The sequence below is a fragment of the Plectropomus leopardus genome, chromosome 9 (assembly GCF_008729295.1).
Source record: "Plectropomus leopardus isolate mb chromosome 9, YSFRI_Pleo_2.0, whole genome shotgun sequence".
Taxonomy (NCBI): Eukaryota; Metazoa; Chordata; class Actinopteri; order Perciformes; family Serranidae; genus Plectropomus; species Plectropomus leopardus.
Genome location: NC_056471.1, coordinates 8,262,755 through 8,281,783, shown reverse-complemented (window position 1 = coordinate 8,281,783; position 19,029 = coordinate 8,262,755). Strand labels below are relative to the sequence as shown.

Sequence of the window (19,029 nt, the reverse complement as noted above, 5' to 3'; positions counted from 1 at the left end):
TTATAGAGCACTTCTCATACAAGGGGTGCAGCTCAAGTGCTTCACAATAAAAATCCAACACAAAAAATAAAGATTGGACAACCAAAACACAGTCAGTGATAAACAAAATATGAAAGTGAAGTGGTCTCTGTAATTAAATATGCTGTCCTTTGTTGAGAGGTTACTCTTGAGAAGAAACTCTCTTTCTCTCTCTCTCTCTCTACATATACGTATATAATTGTTATTTAAAATAATAATTACAAAGTTCACATTAAATAAAAGCCAGACTAAATCAATAGTATTTCAGGTATCGTCTAAAAATGATTTGGGGAAAAAAAACATCTAGGAAAAGAAAATTCATGCATCAAAAAATTATATTTTATTCAGTCCTAAGCCGCACTAAAGCGAAGCCGGAAGTACGCTGGTGTTTATTATCTTGCTCTGATAGAATTTCACTCCCTCCTCCTCAGTCCTGATTGGTTACAGTGCAGTGACGTAGCGGCGGAGGGCCGGGCAGGGCGCTGGAGGAGCAGACAGAGTTCAGATAAGACTCTGTGGTTGACCTTGCTGCTGAGCGCTGAGCATTAACAACACACCGGCCAGGAAAACATGACAACCCCAAGTTTACCTGCCGTGCCACAGGTGCCAATGCCTCCGATGCCCTCATTACCCAGCTCGGGATTCACGTTATCTAAAGGTAAAGCATTCAAGCTAGCTTATAGTATGCTAGCTTTAAATACGTTCAGTGTTTTCGTTTGCCGCTCAACGTAAACTTACCATGTCTGTGACCTAAAATTACCCGAGCCAAGCAGCAGCTAACGCTACCGGGACTGTTTTAGGCTGCAGAACGGTTGCATGGAGGCTAATAGTGAAGTCAAAAACTGTACACGTATCTTAAAAATGCCCTCTAACTCCTAAAGTTAGTTAGTTAGTTAGCAGCTAAAATGTCAACAACCGCTCCTCAACGTTAGCTGGCTAACAGCCGTGTGGCTAACTGAGCAGCCAGCCGTGTTTGACGCAGCTCCATGTTGTGTTTCCAACTTTAGACAGTCACTCAGATACTCCTGGCCCATCAGCTGAGGCCACACTTGGAGGTGATCCCGTCTTCCACGACAGAGTGTCATAATTTGCATTGCCCTTAGGCTCTTAAAGCAAAGAAGCTACTCAGTGAATCTGCTGATCCATACTTACAGCAGGGCCCCTGCTCCTCAGGTCTCCGGACTCTGCATCATGTGAGGCTCAGTGGACCTGGATAATCCTCACTGCAAAAACGGCTACAGTGAAAAGATCCTGCACATGAGTTTTCTCTGAATCTATCAGACAGGCCCTGTTCATTAGAAATCCCTCCCCTGATGATGCAACATGATGAGCCTATAGAAAGAGAGATTTATTTAGGATCCAGGATGTCAAATCTTTGTCTGGACATGACGAAACTGTGAAGCATCAAAACTTTTGTTACTGCTAAACTAGTGAAAGCTGGAAATGGGATTCTGCAGCTGTGCATCACTGAAATGTGAAACAGTTGAGATAAATTGATGCAATGTACAGGAAAGCTTTGCATGCGTGAGTATTTATTTTTAGTGAGAAAAGTATCGACAGACTGAAACTGCAGGCCACGAAGAGCGTTGATCAACAGACACACAGAGAAAACAATAGATCACCGTGATGTTAAAGATGACTGTTATCATACCATGTACATTTAGTTATCTGTGATATTGAAAAATATGCAATCAGATGGAAAATCTCTCCTGGGCATCAAGATCCCTTTTCCCTCCAGAGTGTTTTTTACACATACCAACATTAAAATAATCGTCTCAAGTGTCAATTTTTATGAAGCGTTTGTTCAACCAAAACTAACTTCTGTTTTCTCCTTTTAAGCCTAGTTGGAACTGATAATTCTAATTGTGTGATACCCTGTACACTGATACTGTGAATTTGTGATATTTTCTGAGACGGTTACCATGAATATCTAACACCGTTTGTCAGTGATTAAATAGTACTTAAGTAGTAGCGCAGTTTGGTACAATAAACACTTGAAAGAGTCGCTCAGGCAGTAAAACAGACACGCACAAAATCCTGTTTTTGTGTACCGTGTTGTTGACACTGTGTCAGAGGGATCATCTCTGCAGGCTGTTGTTGGTGCTAACGTTGGATTGAATTTGCATTAAAGTAAGGTGTTTCCAATATTTTGTCCATCTACATTTTGTAGCAGACCAAAAAAAAACAACTATAAAGCTATAACGTCTTTACCGAGAAATAAGGAGACAGGTGTATTTTTGCAGGGATTTCCTTTCTTTGTCTGTTTGTACATTGTGACTGTCTCTCTCCAGAGCATTTTGTGGTGGCGGTCCCGGTCGCAGTGGTTGCAGCTCTCGGAGGTTTCCTAGTCAGCCATTACCTGAACGGGCGGAGCTGTAAAAAGGGCCTGGTGAACACATCCATCTGTAAAGACAGCCCCAAAGTGGTCCACAGCTTCGACATGGAGGACATCGGCACCAAGGCTGTGTACTGCCGCTGCTGGAAGTCAAAGAAGGTCAGGCCTCAGCAGCGGCTTCAGAGGCATTTATGATTAGTTTTAAATAACTGTTATTAGACGTTCTAAGAGAGCAAAACACTCAATTAGCTTTCCACCGTTTAAGGTCGTAATGCTGTTTTAGGGTCAGAAGTTCACGCGTGTTGCACTTCTGTTAACACCCCAGTCAGTGATGTCACAGCCAAGCGTTGACTGCTAATGGAAAACTTCATGCTGTGTTCACACTATTACCCCTTTCCCACCAAAATTAGTGCATGCAAGCGGTATATCTGGGTTTTTCAAACCCAGGTATACCTGCTAAATATAGGCGATCGGGTGTATTCCCACTGACAGTGAACACAGCGCTGCAGCAGAGGAGTCAGCCTTTCTGTCAGCAGGGGTGTGTGTGTGGCTTGTGTTGTTGGTGTGTCCATACGAAGTCACAAACAGGCAAGAGAACAGGTAAACGGCCGACAATAGCAAGAATAGAGGTCTTTCAAAACTTTCAATGTTTCTTCTCTTTATATATCTTTCTTATTCAGTCTCTCTTACAATCTCGGTGCAGATGTATTTGGATCGTTGTTTTAGCGCTGCTTAGGAGGAAACTGATGGTAATTAAGGAGCTGAAATTACCATGTTCGCCTAGGTGTTATGTTTCCATCAATGCTGATCGCAGCTGGAGGCGATAAAAAACCCGTGTCTACTGCGGAGTCATTTGACCTGGGTATGAATGCCAGTCGTAGACATTCTCATTGCATTAAGAAGCCAGATGTTAGCTGTTTTATGTGCACTGGAATGAGGCTTATGAGTGACTGAAAGTGCAACCAATTATGTTATCACCAAGTCGCTGTTGAAGTGCTCCTCTAGCACTTGTTAACGCAAGTCCCTTTTTCACTGCCTGTTCAAGGCAGAAATATCTCACCACCTCACCTTTTTGTTACTGTTATTGTTTATAAAGCATTGCAGACACTTATGTTATATGTCGCACTAGAGGCAGACACTGTTGTGTTACATGTCACGCCTATTTTGATTCCTCAGTGCCGACATGCTATCTAAAATCACACACTGGACCAGAATGATGCCATCTGTGGCGGCCCTATAGCGCTATCTCTGTGTGAAAAGGGCTATAGTTTAGTCATCATGGGCTTGTGTGCATCTGCTCTTTGCCACAAAGCAACTGAACGCCATCTAAAGTTTGTATCTGGTCAAAAATATCTGCTTTTCATCAGTGTCTGAGCCCCATTTTAACATCTTATTTTGCCACCCCAGTAGCTAGCATAGCATCAGCTAACTATGCTAAATAACACAGTACCCAAAATAGAAACAAAAACATATGATTTGTAGATTCTTTACCACGTTATTGGAGCTCGTTATTAGCTCAACTTTGATTTGTAGCATGTCGGCATGTGGAGTTACAGGCATCAGATTGTAGCTTCGTCTCTGAGATTTTAAAACCATAGTTTAGCTAACCATATCAGAGGAAAGAGCCTGTCAGCAGCGTGGCTGAAGTGCTTTGCAATGGTAAATTCAACACTTGGTGACACTAATTTCTGTATTTTTATTAAGAGGAGAGTGTCGAGGTTACTTTGTAAAATTATAGTAATGAACTCAAGTTGTTCTGTAAGTCCTCGAGACAGAGAGACGTCCTTTGTGTCAACAAGATCTACATTTTGCTTCATGGACAGAGAATAAAGACTAAGGAAAACACAAGTTTAACATCTCACATTGAGTAAATCGATCATTAGTATTCACATCAGTGGACTTGAGTGAGGCTATTTCTAGGTTTCATTTTTGAGGCTGAGGGTGATGGAGCTAAAATTTGTGCTTAAAAGCCGATCAAAACGATCTTCTGTTTCTCTGTCAGTTTTCAGGTGACTTTGGGAAGAGCGTCTCAGTATTGGCCAACAGTGTGTTCACTCGTATCATGAAGTACAAAGTGCTCAAACTTGATAAGAGCGCCCTGTTTTTCCCCTAACAAGCTGCGTTTCTCTTACAGTTTCCGTACTGCGATGGAGCCCACGCCAAACACAACGAAGAAACCGGGGACAACGTCGGACCGCTCATCATCAAAAAGAAGGACGCTTAAGCTTCCCAATGATAGAGCCTCGCCCCTGTTTGTCCAATCATTTGTCATCATCGCAGTGTAACGTTGACGATAACAGTTCCATACTGTCCCAGTCGAATAACAGAGTGCATATTCTTCATAGCTCGGAACAGAAAATGTTGTAAATTTTGATTTCATACTCGCCGCTCTGTTTTTGTACATTATCCAACATGACTTTGGAATCAAAGGTCACTGGAGGAGAGATAAGGACGGGACTTTGACAGTCAGCAGACATGGAGGTGCTGTGACTGCGCGGTTGCATTTTGACCTACAAAATGTTAAGTTTCAATTCTCACTTGACATAAAAGAAGTAAATATCTCGCGTGCAGGCTTTGTTCCTTCTCGCCTGCTGTCCCCGTCTTTCTCCTCTCCTCAGGTGTGGAGCAGGTGGTTGAAACACGATGAACTTGCAGCTCTTCAACTCAGTCCAGTATTTAGTTTGAATTCAGCCTTACGTTTAAATCAACAGCCCAAGACCTTCAGTCTGAACACACATAACCCACATGAATGTTACATGTCAAGATTTTTGCACTAAGAGCTGCTTCGTCAGAGCAATTATTTTGCTTAAATGAAATCACCTTAAATCCTGTCGAAACACTATCTGCTGTTTGTCTGCTCTCTGCAGAAACTTGTCTGTAAAGTGTTCACAACTCTGCTTATAAATGATATATTTTGAGTTTTTTTTCCATTAGATTTATTTTCTACTGGCTGCGGTTTGTCTGACTTGATTCGTTGTTCTGTATATTGTGAATAAAACTTATTGAGTGATGGGATTCGTAGAGTCTGTGTTTTTTTTTTTGTTTGTGTTTGTTTGTTTTTGAACTATAGGATCAAATGCTGTCCGCTCAACAACTTCACCTCTGTTAGCAGAGCAGTGTGTTTATGGATTAACAGTGGACAGGGATAATGAGTAAACAGCCCTGTGGTGACTGCAGTGGGACCTGTGTGTGTGTGTGTGTGTGTGTGTGTGTGTGTGTGTGTGTGTGTGTGGCCTGGGCTGGAGGTGAGGGGGCTGCCGTGCTGCTGCTGCTGCAGTGTCCACCAGCACCAGTGGCCATTTTAAGATGTGGCAGTATTTGCGGTGACCACTAGAAGACGCTGTGTTTACACGGATAGTCCAGGCCAGACAGTGTACGCGAGTACGGTGGGCCCCTGCTCCCATAGTGACACGCACACGCACGCACGCACACACACAGACACACGCACGAGGTATCTGGCTGCGTGCCAGATGCAACGGAGGGCTCTCACAAGAGGTGGAGTGGACTGCGCCGTCCCCGCGTGAGGAGTCACCTTTAACAGACAGCTCAACAGTGTGAGCTCACACACACACACACACACACGCACACACAAACACTGTGTCTGCTGCATGGACAATAACAACGATGCACCAAAGGACCTGATTTGTTTACTAATATTTTAAACAACAACAACAAATTCCTCCAAAAATTAATTATAAAGAATTCATTTGCGTATTATTTTAGCTAAATGTTACAATCATGAAATATATATATATATTTAAAGATATTAAAGGTATTGCCCCCATATACCACTTTCAAAAAATCTGATTTAGATATATATCTTAAAACAATGTCTTAAAGTACTCTCTTAAAGTATGTCATGCAGTTTATATATATATATATATATATATATATCAGCAGTACATAGGCTATACATTATTATTATTTTTGTACTACCTTGTTTTTTATTGATTTTATATTTTATTGTGTCATCTGTGAAGGGTGCTATATCAAATACATTTATTATTGTTGTTGTTATTATTATTATTACTATTACATGATTAATAGTATAACTCTAATAGAAAAGAACATATCTCTCTATATATATATATATATATATATATATATATATATATATATATATAATTAAGAATATAGAGGATTTAAAATACATACGTTTTTCCTTAGCAGTTATTTCCCCATTTATTTTCCTGCTATTGTTATCTTGTCTTGTGGTCCATTTTACATCATATTTTTCCTGATAAATTGTTATGTATAAACAAAAAATAAAGCACCTGCTCTTACTTATCAACACTACATTTGCTGCTGTATGCTCAGCCGACCAGTTCTGCACAGGTGTTGTTAATTAGGTTAATTATAAATTACAAAGGTGTAATGCAGCTTCTGCTCAGCACAGTCTACAGCCCATTTTTCAACACGGAAGTTCTTTCACAAGTGCAGTTTCATTAACTACAAAGGAATTATGAATGAATATATGTATGAATAATAGTGCCTAGTCTGCATTGCTATGTGAGAATTATGTAATAAATTCTGTCCACGATCTAATAAAAACATAATAATTGGATTTTATATTTTCAGACTGTACATAAACACAGCGGTAATATATATCTTATAATGAAATAATGATGATAGGTGTTATTTGGTAGTGACGCCCATAATAATCACACTGCGTGTATTTGAGGAGTGGGACTGAAACACAGCTTATTAATGCCTGTTTTAATTTGTCCTCCTCCGGTATTGATAGTGACAGCTGTGTGTGCATGTTGGAGTGATCCTGTGGATATTATGGGGTCGCTCTGACCACGGTCTCGGCTGCAGAGTCCACTTCGCATTTTGAGCGACGCCCCCAAATTCCGTGCAGAGTGTTTGCAGACCCTCCGGGACGGAGAGGTGGAGGAGGAATCGGCAGCTCCGCCGTCCATATACACTACAATCACCACGCCATTAGTTTATGACTTCATTATATGTTTGACAGGAGAGTTTGGACCGTATTTGGAAGGTAAGGGGAGACGATTTACACACACTTCCTGTTGATTTTCGCTGTTTGGGTTTTGTCGCCTTTTCCTGCGCGCGGCGCCGTGTCGCAGCGACCACTCGGACTGTGGTCAGCTCGTCGTGGCGTCGGTCGAGCACCGTCGTCTTAGGTAACCTTAATTATGGCGAAATGATCGATCGGGTTTCCCGATCGATCCATAAAAGGCTTCGCACTGTTGTCTTGAAACAACATCTGTGTCCCGGGTTTGATCACCGGAGTAGATTTTCTACAAATGTGGACATGGAATATAGCCTGGTCTTTTTTTATCCACAGCAACCGCATCGTTGCGCACCTCGCTCCTCGTCGTCGATACCAGACAAAAGACAGCCTGTTTTTTTACGGTCCTCTATTTAGTCTTTCTCTGCTGAGCTTAAGCTTTGGCTGGCACACATAACAGCAGTCGTCAAAATGTATTTGAAAAGCGCGCTCCACATTTGACCTGCGCATATGCGCATATCTTTGCATATTGTTGTCGCTCTGTTATTGATTGCATTGATATACCGTGAAATTCTTAAAGGGATACTGCCTCCTGTATGCGGAAATCATGGGCAAGCCATGCACTGTCTGATACATGTCCCTGTTCGTCTCTATTCGTCTGTTTATTTCTGAATCCTTATACATATATGTTATTTTTCTCTTTAAACTCAGATTCTCTGCACACTCTGACGCTGCTCAGCGGCCCCGTCTGAGAAATATCTCCCAGTCTAATCTCTGTTTACGCTCTTTCTGTATTCGTCTCTCCAACATTTCTATTCTTAACCTTCCTCTCTTCATCCCCCATTCATTTCTAGCTCTCCAGGACTCTGAGGCTGCAGCAGAGAATGGGAATAGGGACACAGGCCAAGGCTTGCCATTTTGGCTGAAGTAACAGCAGGACGGTTGTCAACCCCGCATCGGCTTCAATCCCCCTCTCCCTCACCTCTCCTCCCACACACACACACACACTCACACACACACAAGGACAGACACCCCCACACACAGCCACGGCTATGTCCACTGCCGTAGACATCGCTGGCCCTTCCTCCCCAGATCAGGCCCACAGCAGCGCCAAAATCCCCAATGAGCCACTGAGACCCCCAGCCTTAAGCGCTCCAACCACCCCTACAGCCTCTCCCATTACATCTCCACCCCTTCCCCGGCCGTGGATGTCAAAAGCCTGATCCAGCCCTCCCCGGCCCAGCAGCGGGCCGCCCAGCCTGCGCACACCAAGCCGCGCCGGGCCCCCTCCTGGCCCGACATGTGGGAGTCGCCCAGCGGGCTCCACCTGGCCCACGCCGCAGAGCTGCTGATGCGCGCCGGGCTGCTGGCTCTGACCCCCGCCACCACAGAGCAGGCCGGCCTGGGCGCGCAGAGCAGCCAGCCGGCTAAAAGAGAGGTTGCGGAGGCGAAGGGTGGAAACGGAGACGGGGAGGGAGGCGGATCAGGGCCCGAGGAGGAGGAAGAGGACTCCTCTGGATGTGGCGCTGACTTCCAACCCTTCCTGGGCGCCTGGTTCCCCTTCAGCCCCGCTCTGTTCCCTCTGGCGGGATTCCAGATGGGGGGAGGCCACTGGAGGAGCGCAGCCATGGGAGCAGAGGGCATCGAAGGGCTGGTGGCCGAGGGCTACTCTCCTGGCTGGCTCTCTGGGCGGAGCAGCGGAGGGAGGAGGAAGAGGAAGAGGTGCGGGGAGTGCGTACCTTGTCGGCGTCAGACGAACTGCGAACAGTGCAGCAGCTGCCGCAATCGCAAGAGGGGACACCAGATCTGTAAATACAGGAAGTGCGAGGAGCTGAAGAGGAAGCCAGGCGGTCCAGGGTTTGAGAGCAGAGTGTCTGGGTTTGATCTAAGGGGCTCCGACTTTACTTTGGGTCTGGCACAGGAGAGAAGCAACGGCGCTTTGGATGGATAGTAATGTATGTGGCGGCAGCATTTGTCAGAGGATCCTGGTTGGATGATTGTTGAGGAGCTGCAGGACACCATGTTAACACTCTCGGACTGTGGTTTCAAAGATCTGGTGTTTGATGAGGAGCTGCAGCTCCGTTTCAGAATGTCCACACTCGTTCCCATCCTTTCTTTTGACAATCAGTGAATCGGAGAGGAGAGAAAGAAGGATACCAATGTGTGTCAATATTTAGATGACGACAAAAATGCTGTAAATAGACTGTAAATATCTGGAAAACATTATGTCTTTTTTTACATCCCTTTCCAGTTTGGATGTATTGTGTTTCAACATAAAAAAAAGGAGCCAAATGTTTTGTTTCTAATGGGGGAGTTTTGTTTCTGTTGTTCTGACGTCACTGCATCAGTAAGAAATGAATGAGTTCAGCCTAGGCTAAATTATTTCATGTGCAACTTGTACTGTATAGCTCTGTTTGCCCTTTTGAAATAAAAGAAATTGGCCATGTGCACTTGTCTACAGGCTGGGTTTATACTACATCTGTCTGTGTGTGTGTGTGTGTGTTCGTATTTAATTGGGTGTATGTGTCTGTTAGCCACCGTGCTTCTGCTTGTACACACGTGTGTTCATGTATGTGTGTGTATGTGTGTGTGTGTGTGTATGTGTGTGTGGATTATGAGTCACCTAATGGTGTGGCTGAGAGCCTTATCGCAACCCCACAGACACACACACACAAACACACCTACACGCTGCCTTGGCAAGTCCGGTGCATGCACCTCGAACACACCTAACCTGACACACACACGCAATCACAAACACACACTGATGCAATTTCCCTTTTTATTCACAAGTGCAGATCATTCACACACACACACACACACACACACACACATTATAAACAAAATACACAGCCAGCTGGACTGAGGCTACAGGGTGGGTTTTTGCTTGTTGCCGTAACGATGGCTGATGTGATAAGACCTTCTTCCTCGGCGCCACACTCCAGGGGACCGCAGGGAAGACGTAACCATGGCAACGGCCGGCCCGAGGTGTCACGCTATAATTGGGCCACGGCTGCACTTCCTGTGTGCCTTCAGTCAGGGGGATCGCAGAGGGACTGTGTGTGTGTGTGTGTGTGTGTGTGTGTGTGTGCATCTGTGGGGGTGTGGGGGTTGTGTATGTGTGTGCGTGTTTGTCAGGCAGCGAGAGAGAGAGAGAGGGAGAGAGAAAGCACAGCACGCCAGCCAACGCAGGACACTGCCAACTCATGGAGAAAAGCAGTGAGCTCCAACATCATGCTATTGCAACGCTCCCACTGAATGAGGAACACACAGTCTTTTAGTTAAAGTCTAGTGTTTCTTCATCTCCCAGACAAAGGGGGAATTTCAAATTCTTGGATCTGCAGCTTTTTTTTTCTCTCTCTCTCTCTTTCTCCTCTCTCTCTTCGGTGCCTTTCTAGTGATTTGGAGCTTAATCCCCCTCCCCTGTTCTCGTCACGCATGCACACACACACACACACACACACACACACACACACACACACACACACACACACACGGAAATCTGTGTCACCCGCTGCCCAGCAGGTCCAGTGACTCCCTGAACGCCTGCAGTCTGGCTCCACTGGCCTGCAAGATGGCAGGAGAGAAAGGGAGGAGGAGGAGGAGGTGGGGGCAGAAGGAGGGATTGAACGGAGGACAGAGAAGAGGAGGAGGGGGAGGGTTGAGGGAGAGTTGGGGGAGGAGGAGGAGGTGGAAAGCGGATCTGGGGGGGTGGGGGGGGGGTGAGACGTGGCGAAGGGCAGAGAAGGGATGAGAGGGGGGTAAGAGAGAGTGGGTGAAACTGGGAGAGATGAAAAGCAGGCCACAGGGGGAGAGAAAAGAGAAAGAGGGAGATACGCAGGGAGGAGGACGGGGAGATGGACAGCAGGGGATGAAGATAACGTGGGGGCCCAGACAAAGAGAGAGAGGAGAGATGAGTGTGAGATTTGTAGTGATGGAGGCCGAGTGAAGCGCGGCGAGACAGAGACGCAAGGTTAGTGACGGATGCATTGTCCAGATAGCCGGTGTGTGCCGTCACAGACCCCCGCGGAGCTTACATATGTTAGCACCAGCGGCCCTGCCCACTCTGGAGGAAAAACTCCTCTCACACCACACTGCGGTGGAACAACCTGCCAGCCCAAGGCAACCTGCGCTGGAGCTGGGCGGACCCTCACTCACAAGCCAGACCTTTGAAATTTTGGCCACTGCGTCTGCTTGGAGACACTGTGTCTCATTGTGATTTTTTTTCTCCCTCCATTGGCCGTATCCCCAGTGTTAGAAAATGTGTAACAGCTTTGCAGAAACAGCATCTTTCTGAGATCATTCCTCATTACGCCTCTGTTATCCATTTGTGTTCACTTTTATTCACATGGGAAACATGTTACTCCCAAGCAGAAATACAATGGCTTCTTTACATCCTTGAAAAGCTCAGGCTCATCTGCCCTCAGGTTGTATTTTGGTGACACTAGGGTCAAAGGGGACTCTTGACCTTTGACCCTTAAAGCTGTTGTGAAGGTGGATTCAGAATAGACTGACTTCTATAAACAGCACCATCTACCTCTGGTTTGGGCTCATGCTACCTATGAAAAACAAACACAAAGACAATTAAATAACTTCAAAATACAACATATTTTAGTCCTTGTGAAATAAAAAAGGACTTTTCTATCAGTCTAAACCCAAACATCCAGAAAATGTGGTCCAAAATTAATTTAAGCTCTCAAAACATTCTTACATTTCTGATCCTCAGGTGGCTTCACATGGTGTTCGTTTCGGAGTCAATGTGTACACAAAATGCTGTTAATCTTTAGCCCACTGCTGATTTTTAAAAAGGCACGGTGGTTCCAGGAAGTGAAGCAAAGCATGGTGATAAAGCCTGCCTGCAGTGATATTTCACCATGGCTTCTTTTCACGCCACCTCATGATGTGGAATTGATTGTCACTCATGATTATTGAGCGAGAAGTTGCTTGTAATGATTCCCACCTTTTAATCAGAGTGGTACATCATGATGTCAACCACACGAGGCCTCTAACTTTGATATTTAAGGTAGACCCTATGAATATAAGCACTTGAATAAATTATTAATGAATAAAATAAAAGACAATCAATTATATTGAATTTCAGTGATGACTAACAAATTGGAATCTGCCTCAGATCAGAGTATAACTTTTATTTTAAGTAAACATGATTGAGAGCATGCTAGCTTTACTCAGACATGGCTGTACTTTGAGCTAAATGCTAACTTTAGCATGCTAACATGCTCACTGTGTAGATGCTAATGTGCACATGCTAAGCAGGTATAGCATTTATATGTATACATGTATAGAGACTGTCCTCGCCACAGCGGCCTCAGGTTCGATTCCGGCCTTGGCCCTTTGCTGCATGTCACCCCATCTCTCTCACCCCCTTTCACACTTGTCCTGTCAATTAAAGGCAAAAATGCCCCCAAAAAATCTTAAAAAACCCATCAAAACATTATGTCAGCATCATCGTGCACATCACCCTGCAGCAAACTTTGCTAGGTAACGTTAGCAAATAGCTGCTAATGTTATGGCGAACTTTAGCTTTGTGACATTAGCTCATCGTGTCATCTGTTCAACTTAGTGTTGGTATTTTTGTTCTTTGACGATCGGACATCAGTGTTAACTGTCACAAAAGGTTGTAGTTAAAGCTCACCCAGCTGAAAACCATTAATGTTAGCTTAGCTGTAACATTACAAAGAAAGCAAAGGCTGGTTAACGCTAACATCGCAGCATAGTGAAGACCTTTTTGATGCTTCTGGGCAAAATAAGGAGCTTCTGTCCCCAAAAGTTCTGTTTAGCATCTTTGGATAAGTCGTTGACATGACAGCCGCCATTGTTAGCTTAGGCAGCATGCCGATTGTTTGTCCAAGTGTGCTAAGGTGGTGAGAATTAGCAACAGATCAATGGTATAAACTAAAGATGGTGTCTGCCCTTCATTTTGTGACTATTAGATTGTATTTTCAGTTTATTAGTCCAAAAGATATTATTTTATTAGTCCAAGATTGCTATCTTTCTTTACTAAAAGGTGGATGAATATTTTTTTTGTTATTGAGGTGTGTTTTTTTTTTTTTTTATAACTGAGAGCTTATGAACTCTATCCACAGACAGCGTGTCAATCAAAGTGTCCCGCTTTTAATTATGCGTAACTTTAAGCCTTAATTAAATTGTAATGGATGACTTTTAATGTAATTCATCCCTGTAAACTTGTCATGAATGAATCATAACATAAACTAACTGACTGAAGCCGTGGTAAACAAACAACTTCTGTGTCCTGCGAGGTAAAATTACAGGGTTGTTTTTTTTTAAGTGAGCGATTTAATGGCTTCAGTTCCCTGTCGGAAAGGGCCGTCTCACGGTAGGGTAAAGCGGTGAAAATATATAACTGACTATGGATAAGTAGGCTTCCTCATACGGCCCCAGTCCCAACAAATCTCAGCTAAACCTTTTAATTTTTGTTATCAGGGTTCGCCACTTTAACCTACATCACTGCTTTCTACTGATAGCTAAGTAGACATTTACATTTTGAAAAATCAATAAAAGAAGCAGAGGTGGGGGTAGCCTCTAGCTCACTAGGCAGAGTGTGCACCACATATTCCTGAGGCTTCTGCAGCGGTGTGGGTGCAAGTCCGGCCTGCAGCCCTTTGCTGCATGTCATTTCCCCCTCTCGCTCCACCTTTACTGTCTCTCTTCAACTGTCCTATGAATAAAGAGAAAATGCCCCGCAAAAATAGTGGTTCAGTTCTTATACTATAAATATGGTGTGGTTTCATATGTTGAAAGGAAAACTCTGGAGGATTATATCAAACCATAATTACCCTATTGGTCTTTGGAAACCCTGCAATACATATTAACACAGATTTTGAAAGCCACGGGCATCTAACAGAAGCACTTGTCAAAAAGATGCTACAATATTTATTGCATTCTGGGAACTGTAGGCTTCTGTGTTTTTGTAGCTTGACTCATACTGGGCGTTAATCCTGTCTTGTATTGACCCTGGAAGCTGGTCGACGGGGCTAGAAATGGCGTTGTACCTGAGTTGACTGTGTTCCAGGAGAACAAGTCGCAAAACCAAGATGCTGTCTGTGTAAGCCATGTGGGTGTGTGTGAAGAAATAAATCAGTCCAAATACGTTGCAGGTTTTCCGCATATCTTTTAGTAACTCCAAATGCAGTCAGTTTAGGCTTATTCGCCCTTGTCTTTTTTTTTTTTTTTGTTCACTCTCACTTTTCGCTCACTCTTCTTCTCTCCTCCCTCAACCTGACCAACAGATCGCTGGGTGAGCAGCGTCAACTAACTGTGTGAATCTGTGCTCAGGCCATACTATGAACATATCCCTCTTTTAAAACATATCCCACTTCCACTCTCACATTAGCAATACCAGCTCTAGCCAGGATAGCTATTGTTAGCAATACCAGTTCATATGAAAAATGATGCATTTTGCTGTATTTTGTAAACAAACACTGTAGCTAACTTTTCCAAAGATAGAAGTTGACAAGACTTTGATTTCTACTGTTTTTATGAGACACAAATGGGAGAGAAATGCAAATAAACCATCAGTTAAACAGTTTTCACTACCTTTGATGTGTAGAGCAGCCAACTTGGATTTTGAGTTTGGGGTTGATAATTTTCCTCTGACTTTCTGAGTCAGACATCCAACTCCGGGGATATTCAAGATAAATTTTCTGATTAGGATATCAGAAATTTACCAGTGCAAATGGATGGCACCATAAAAGTCAGGATGTCTCAGCCTCTTCTTCAATTTGTCCTTTTTTTTAAACAATAATCTTACTGAGGAAAAATTTTCTGCTCAAAATTGGCTTTTATTTGACTCTGAGAAATTAATCAGCTTCTTAACTGGAGATTACTTAATTCTGATCTGTTTCTCAACCCCCCCCCCCCCCCTTAGAGAAATAAGGAACCTGTATCAGCAGGAGTTCTTTTGCTGTGCTTGTGGGCTTCTCAGAGGTTTCTCAACTCTGAGAACAGATAAAACACATGGAGACGAGTTTTCTTTTGTACTATTATCTCAAGAGTGGATTATTTTAGACAAATAAATATTACTGTTGTGAAGTAAAGGAAAAAGAGCATTTCATGATCTTAAATCAGGATCAGGATCAGACAAGAAGAACGCTTTTTCTCTGAGGCTGAATTTAAGAGGTAAAAAGAAGAGAAAATGGCCAAAATCTCACAGTAAAAATAAACTAGATGTTTTAACTCAAAAAAGTTAGTGTCTGGGGTGCCTGGTGGCTCAGTGGATAGAGCAGTGCCCCGTAAACAGAGGTTGTATCCTCGCTGCAGCAGCCGCAGGCTCAATTCTGGCCTTGGCCCTTTGCTGCATGTCACCCTCCCTCTCTCTCTCCCCCATTTATGCTCAAACTGTTCTGTCCATTAAAGGCAATAAAAGCCCCAGAAAATAATCTTTAAAAAAGAAAAAAAAGTTAGTGTCTAAGCTGCCTCAAAATTTTAAGTTGACCAAATCTGCGAGTCTAAGTTGAGGGAATTTTGAGTAAAGGCGTCACCCTGTCTTATCTAGTATTCTCAAATTCGGTCAATCTTAAAATTTATGGTAGCCCGGACACAAACTTTTTTAAGTTAAAACATATAGTTTATTTTTACAGTGTATTGATGTTATATTGAGCTCACTTGCGTCGAGGAGAAAGAGGCTGGACAAAGAGGAGATCTTTTGAATTTTGAATTTTCCGCTCCTCTGGGCTTATTTTTTACAAGCACCTACTTTATGGAGGTGCAATATTAAATCCCTTTAATTTCAGTGAGGGTTGTATTGATTAAGGTTAGAGTTGGTCATGTTTTCCACTGTTTATTTGTTTCACCCTGCAGTTTTACACAATAATTGACCAACACGGAGGTTTCGAATTATAAAACCTTTGTCCTTGAGTGCCAAATCTAATGACATCACTGCTGAGGTGTTGTTATTCATTAAGTGCACAGCTGCTGAAGAACGGACTGATCATCTGACTCATTATGTCTCCTCACAAAGACTTCATTTAGAACACAAGATAAGATGCAGTTTTATTGGTCACAGACATATCTAATCAGAGTTATAATCTTTGACGTTTACTATCAAACAGGCGCTTAGTCAACAAACAAAGAGCATAAACACAAGTGCTTCTCGTGTCCTAATTCCACCTTTCAGGCTGGAGAGAAAATAAACAGGAGCACCGGAGGACTCTTAACACCTACATTAAAAAGAAACATTACAAGTCAGCAACATGCATTTTCTTATGGGACAAAGATGACCTGACTCCTACAATGCTTTGCTGGGAAACCCAACACTGTCCTACTAAATATAGCGGGGCTTTTCACACTGTGCATGACTGCTCGTGTCAAGTCACATGATTCAAGAAATATGGGTGGACACACACACACACACGTACGCTCTTCACTCACATACAGAAGCACATACACACACACGACGCCGAGGGTGTGGAGGTGGTGAGGGAATGCGAAGAGTTTTATTGAGTTGGCTCTGACGTGTTGCTTCCCGTGACCTGACTCCCATTTGCGGTGTCTCCCTGGGCGTCTCGCCCTCTGTCTCGGTCTAAACCACATGCTAATCAGCTTTCTGTGCTCACTGTTTGATCTCCGATGGCCTGTTTTCTGACGCATCCCACTGAATAGATAATCATTGTGTAAGTGACCACCATCAGCAACTCCTCTGTGTCTTCGCCTATCAGCAACCCCCCTCATGCTCAATGCATGTTGTAACCATATGAATAGACACAGCTGTGATTGATCCCCCCCAAAAAACAATCAAGATCAAATTAGTCCTTTAGTTACATGAATTTGTTTTTTTTCACACTAATAAAATAAATTAGGCGATACAGGTGAAATACAAAAGTCAAAGTGTCAGCAGGAGCAGAGTTTTAGCAGCGAATTAGTGACCAAGTAAAGGGAATATTTGACCCAATAGTTAGGTAGTAACTACAGCTCAAACACTCCAAACCATTAAAATAAGCCACATCTCAAAATAAAACAACAATTACAAGGTTAACGTGCTGGCTCAAAGCTGTAGAAGTGTGGAAGGCAGTTCAAATCCTTGTTAGCTGACTAGCTTTTTATACACACTCCCTCCAATTTTATTACAATGCAGGTTAGTCATCCAAAACATAGCAGCTTCTTAGGGCCAAAAGTGTAATTTTCTTGCCAAGTCAGTCACCTGACGATGCTCTGTCCCCTGACTCAGTCCAGCTGATCACGTGTTTCACTAACTGAAGACCAGACTGAAGGGAAAAAGGCCCCTCAACAAGCAGGAAGTGGGGATGCTAACAATGGAAGAGTCTGTGTGTGTCACAGACTTCAGACGGTGACTGAATGTAATGGACAACAAACATTTAACATGATGTTTGACATAAAATGTTTCATCACAATGTCTCCTGAGCATTCAGTCACATATTGTGGTATTTGTTGTTTCAGTTGTAATGGGGACGGCTTGATTGTTATCTTGAGATGGGAATATGGATTTTCAGTCACATGATAGTGGCTGTGAGATCTGGTGACCTTGTGATGAGAATTTTTTGTTTTTCTGCTATTTTTTAAGGTCAAGAATGAACCCAGGAGGTCACTTAACTAGTATAACTTTATTAAAGTGAATTTTAATCGGTTACATAACTTATGGTCTACCAAAATTGCAGCACTTTGTAAAGCAAGTCTAAAAGTATATAGTCATGCTTTGAGCTGAATGCTAATGGCAGTATGCTAACATTAAAGGGGTTATCTTGGGGTCTGCAAAGTGAAGCCAATGCAGAAACGCCTCCAACCTGCATTCTTTCTATTGGCCAGCAGGGGGCGACTCTAGTGGTTGCAAAAAGCAATCTGATTGTATGTTAGTCTATGAGAAATTACTTAACATCCCACTTGATTTATTTCCTCAGTAGACATGTTCCTAATGAGTTTATGATCTCAATCATTAGTTTTAAATCTAATTCAATACAACATTATATTCATATTGTAAATTATGGTCCCATTGAGAGTAAAATAAACAATACAGCAGGGTATAGACGTGGCTACCTTGTAATTGATACGTTGGTGCGTCATTGTCTCATCCAAATGTATTCACTTCTGGGTCCAAAAAAAACAATATGGGATGTCCAAAATGCCAATTTTTCAGGTTTCAAAACAATATTACACAAATGGGGGATGTCACAGTGGTTACATCCACTTGTTTTATACAGTCTGTGTTCAACTAAATAATTCAGCACATTAAAATGCTAATATTTGCTGAGCAGCACTGAACACAAAGTACAACTGAGGTTGATGAGAATGTTTTTAGTCATTTGGTCATAAACCAAAATATTGGACCAAATGTTGGCACCTGAGAAAAAGTCAGGGGATCACCAACAGTAGGATTCATCCTCTGGGAAACATAAACGTCTATACCGATGACTGTTATATAAAGACGGTTGACAGGTCTTTACTTCCTCCCAAAGTTAAATAAAAAAATGAAGCCAGAATATGCCGAACACATCCACTGCGATCTTGCACTGGTGATGTCATTTGGAGCCACAGTCTGCACAGGAGAGATCTCGTAATATTGAGTTCCCGCTCATACACCCGTCCAGACAATTGCAAGCCTGCGCCATTGATGATGTATGTGTGTGTGTGTGTATATATATATATATATATATATATATATATATTTATATTTTATATACGCATATGTATGTATATGTGTGTTTTTGTGTGTGTG

The 19,029-nt window shown here is 43.0% G+C and overlaps 2 protein-coding genes across 2 annotated transcripts; both read left to right on the top strand.

Annotated features, from left to right (window-relative positions):
* Nucleotides 1-509: 509 nt before the first annotated feature.
* On the top strand, nt 510-5,368 carry zgc:110843 (uncharacterized protein LOC541492 homolog). Its single transcript, XM_042493962.1, has 3 exons — nt 510-676; nt 2,310-2,512; nt 4,488-5,368. The coding sequence occupies exons 1-3, from the start codon at nt 589-591 to the stop codon at nt 4,575-4,577; spliced, it is 381 nt and encodes a 126-aa protein (XP_042349896.1). The 5' UTR covers nt 510-588; the 3' UTR covers nt 4,578-5,368.
* A 1,720-nt stretch (nt 5,369-7,088) lies between these two features.
* cxxc5b (CXXC finger protein 5b) lies at nt 7,089-9,775 on the top strand. The gene is given in 3 exon segments (XM_042493517.1): nt 7,089-7,352; nt 8,180-8,461; nt 8,464-9,775. Coding segments are annotated over 2 exon segments (897 nt in total). The 5' UTR covers nt 7,089-7,352; nt 8,180-8,377; the 3' UTR covers nt 9,277-9,775.
* The last annotated feature ends 9,254 nt before the right edge of the window (nt 9,776-19,029 follow it).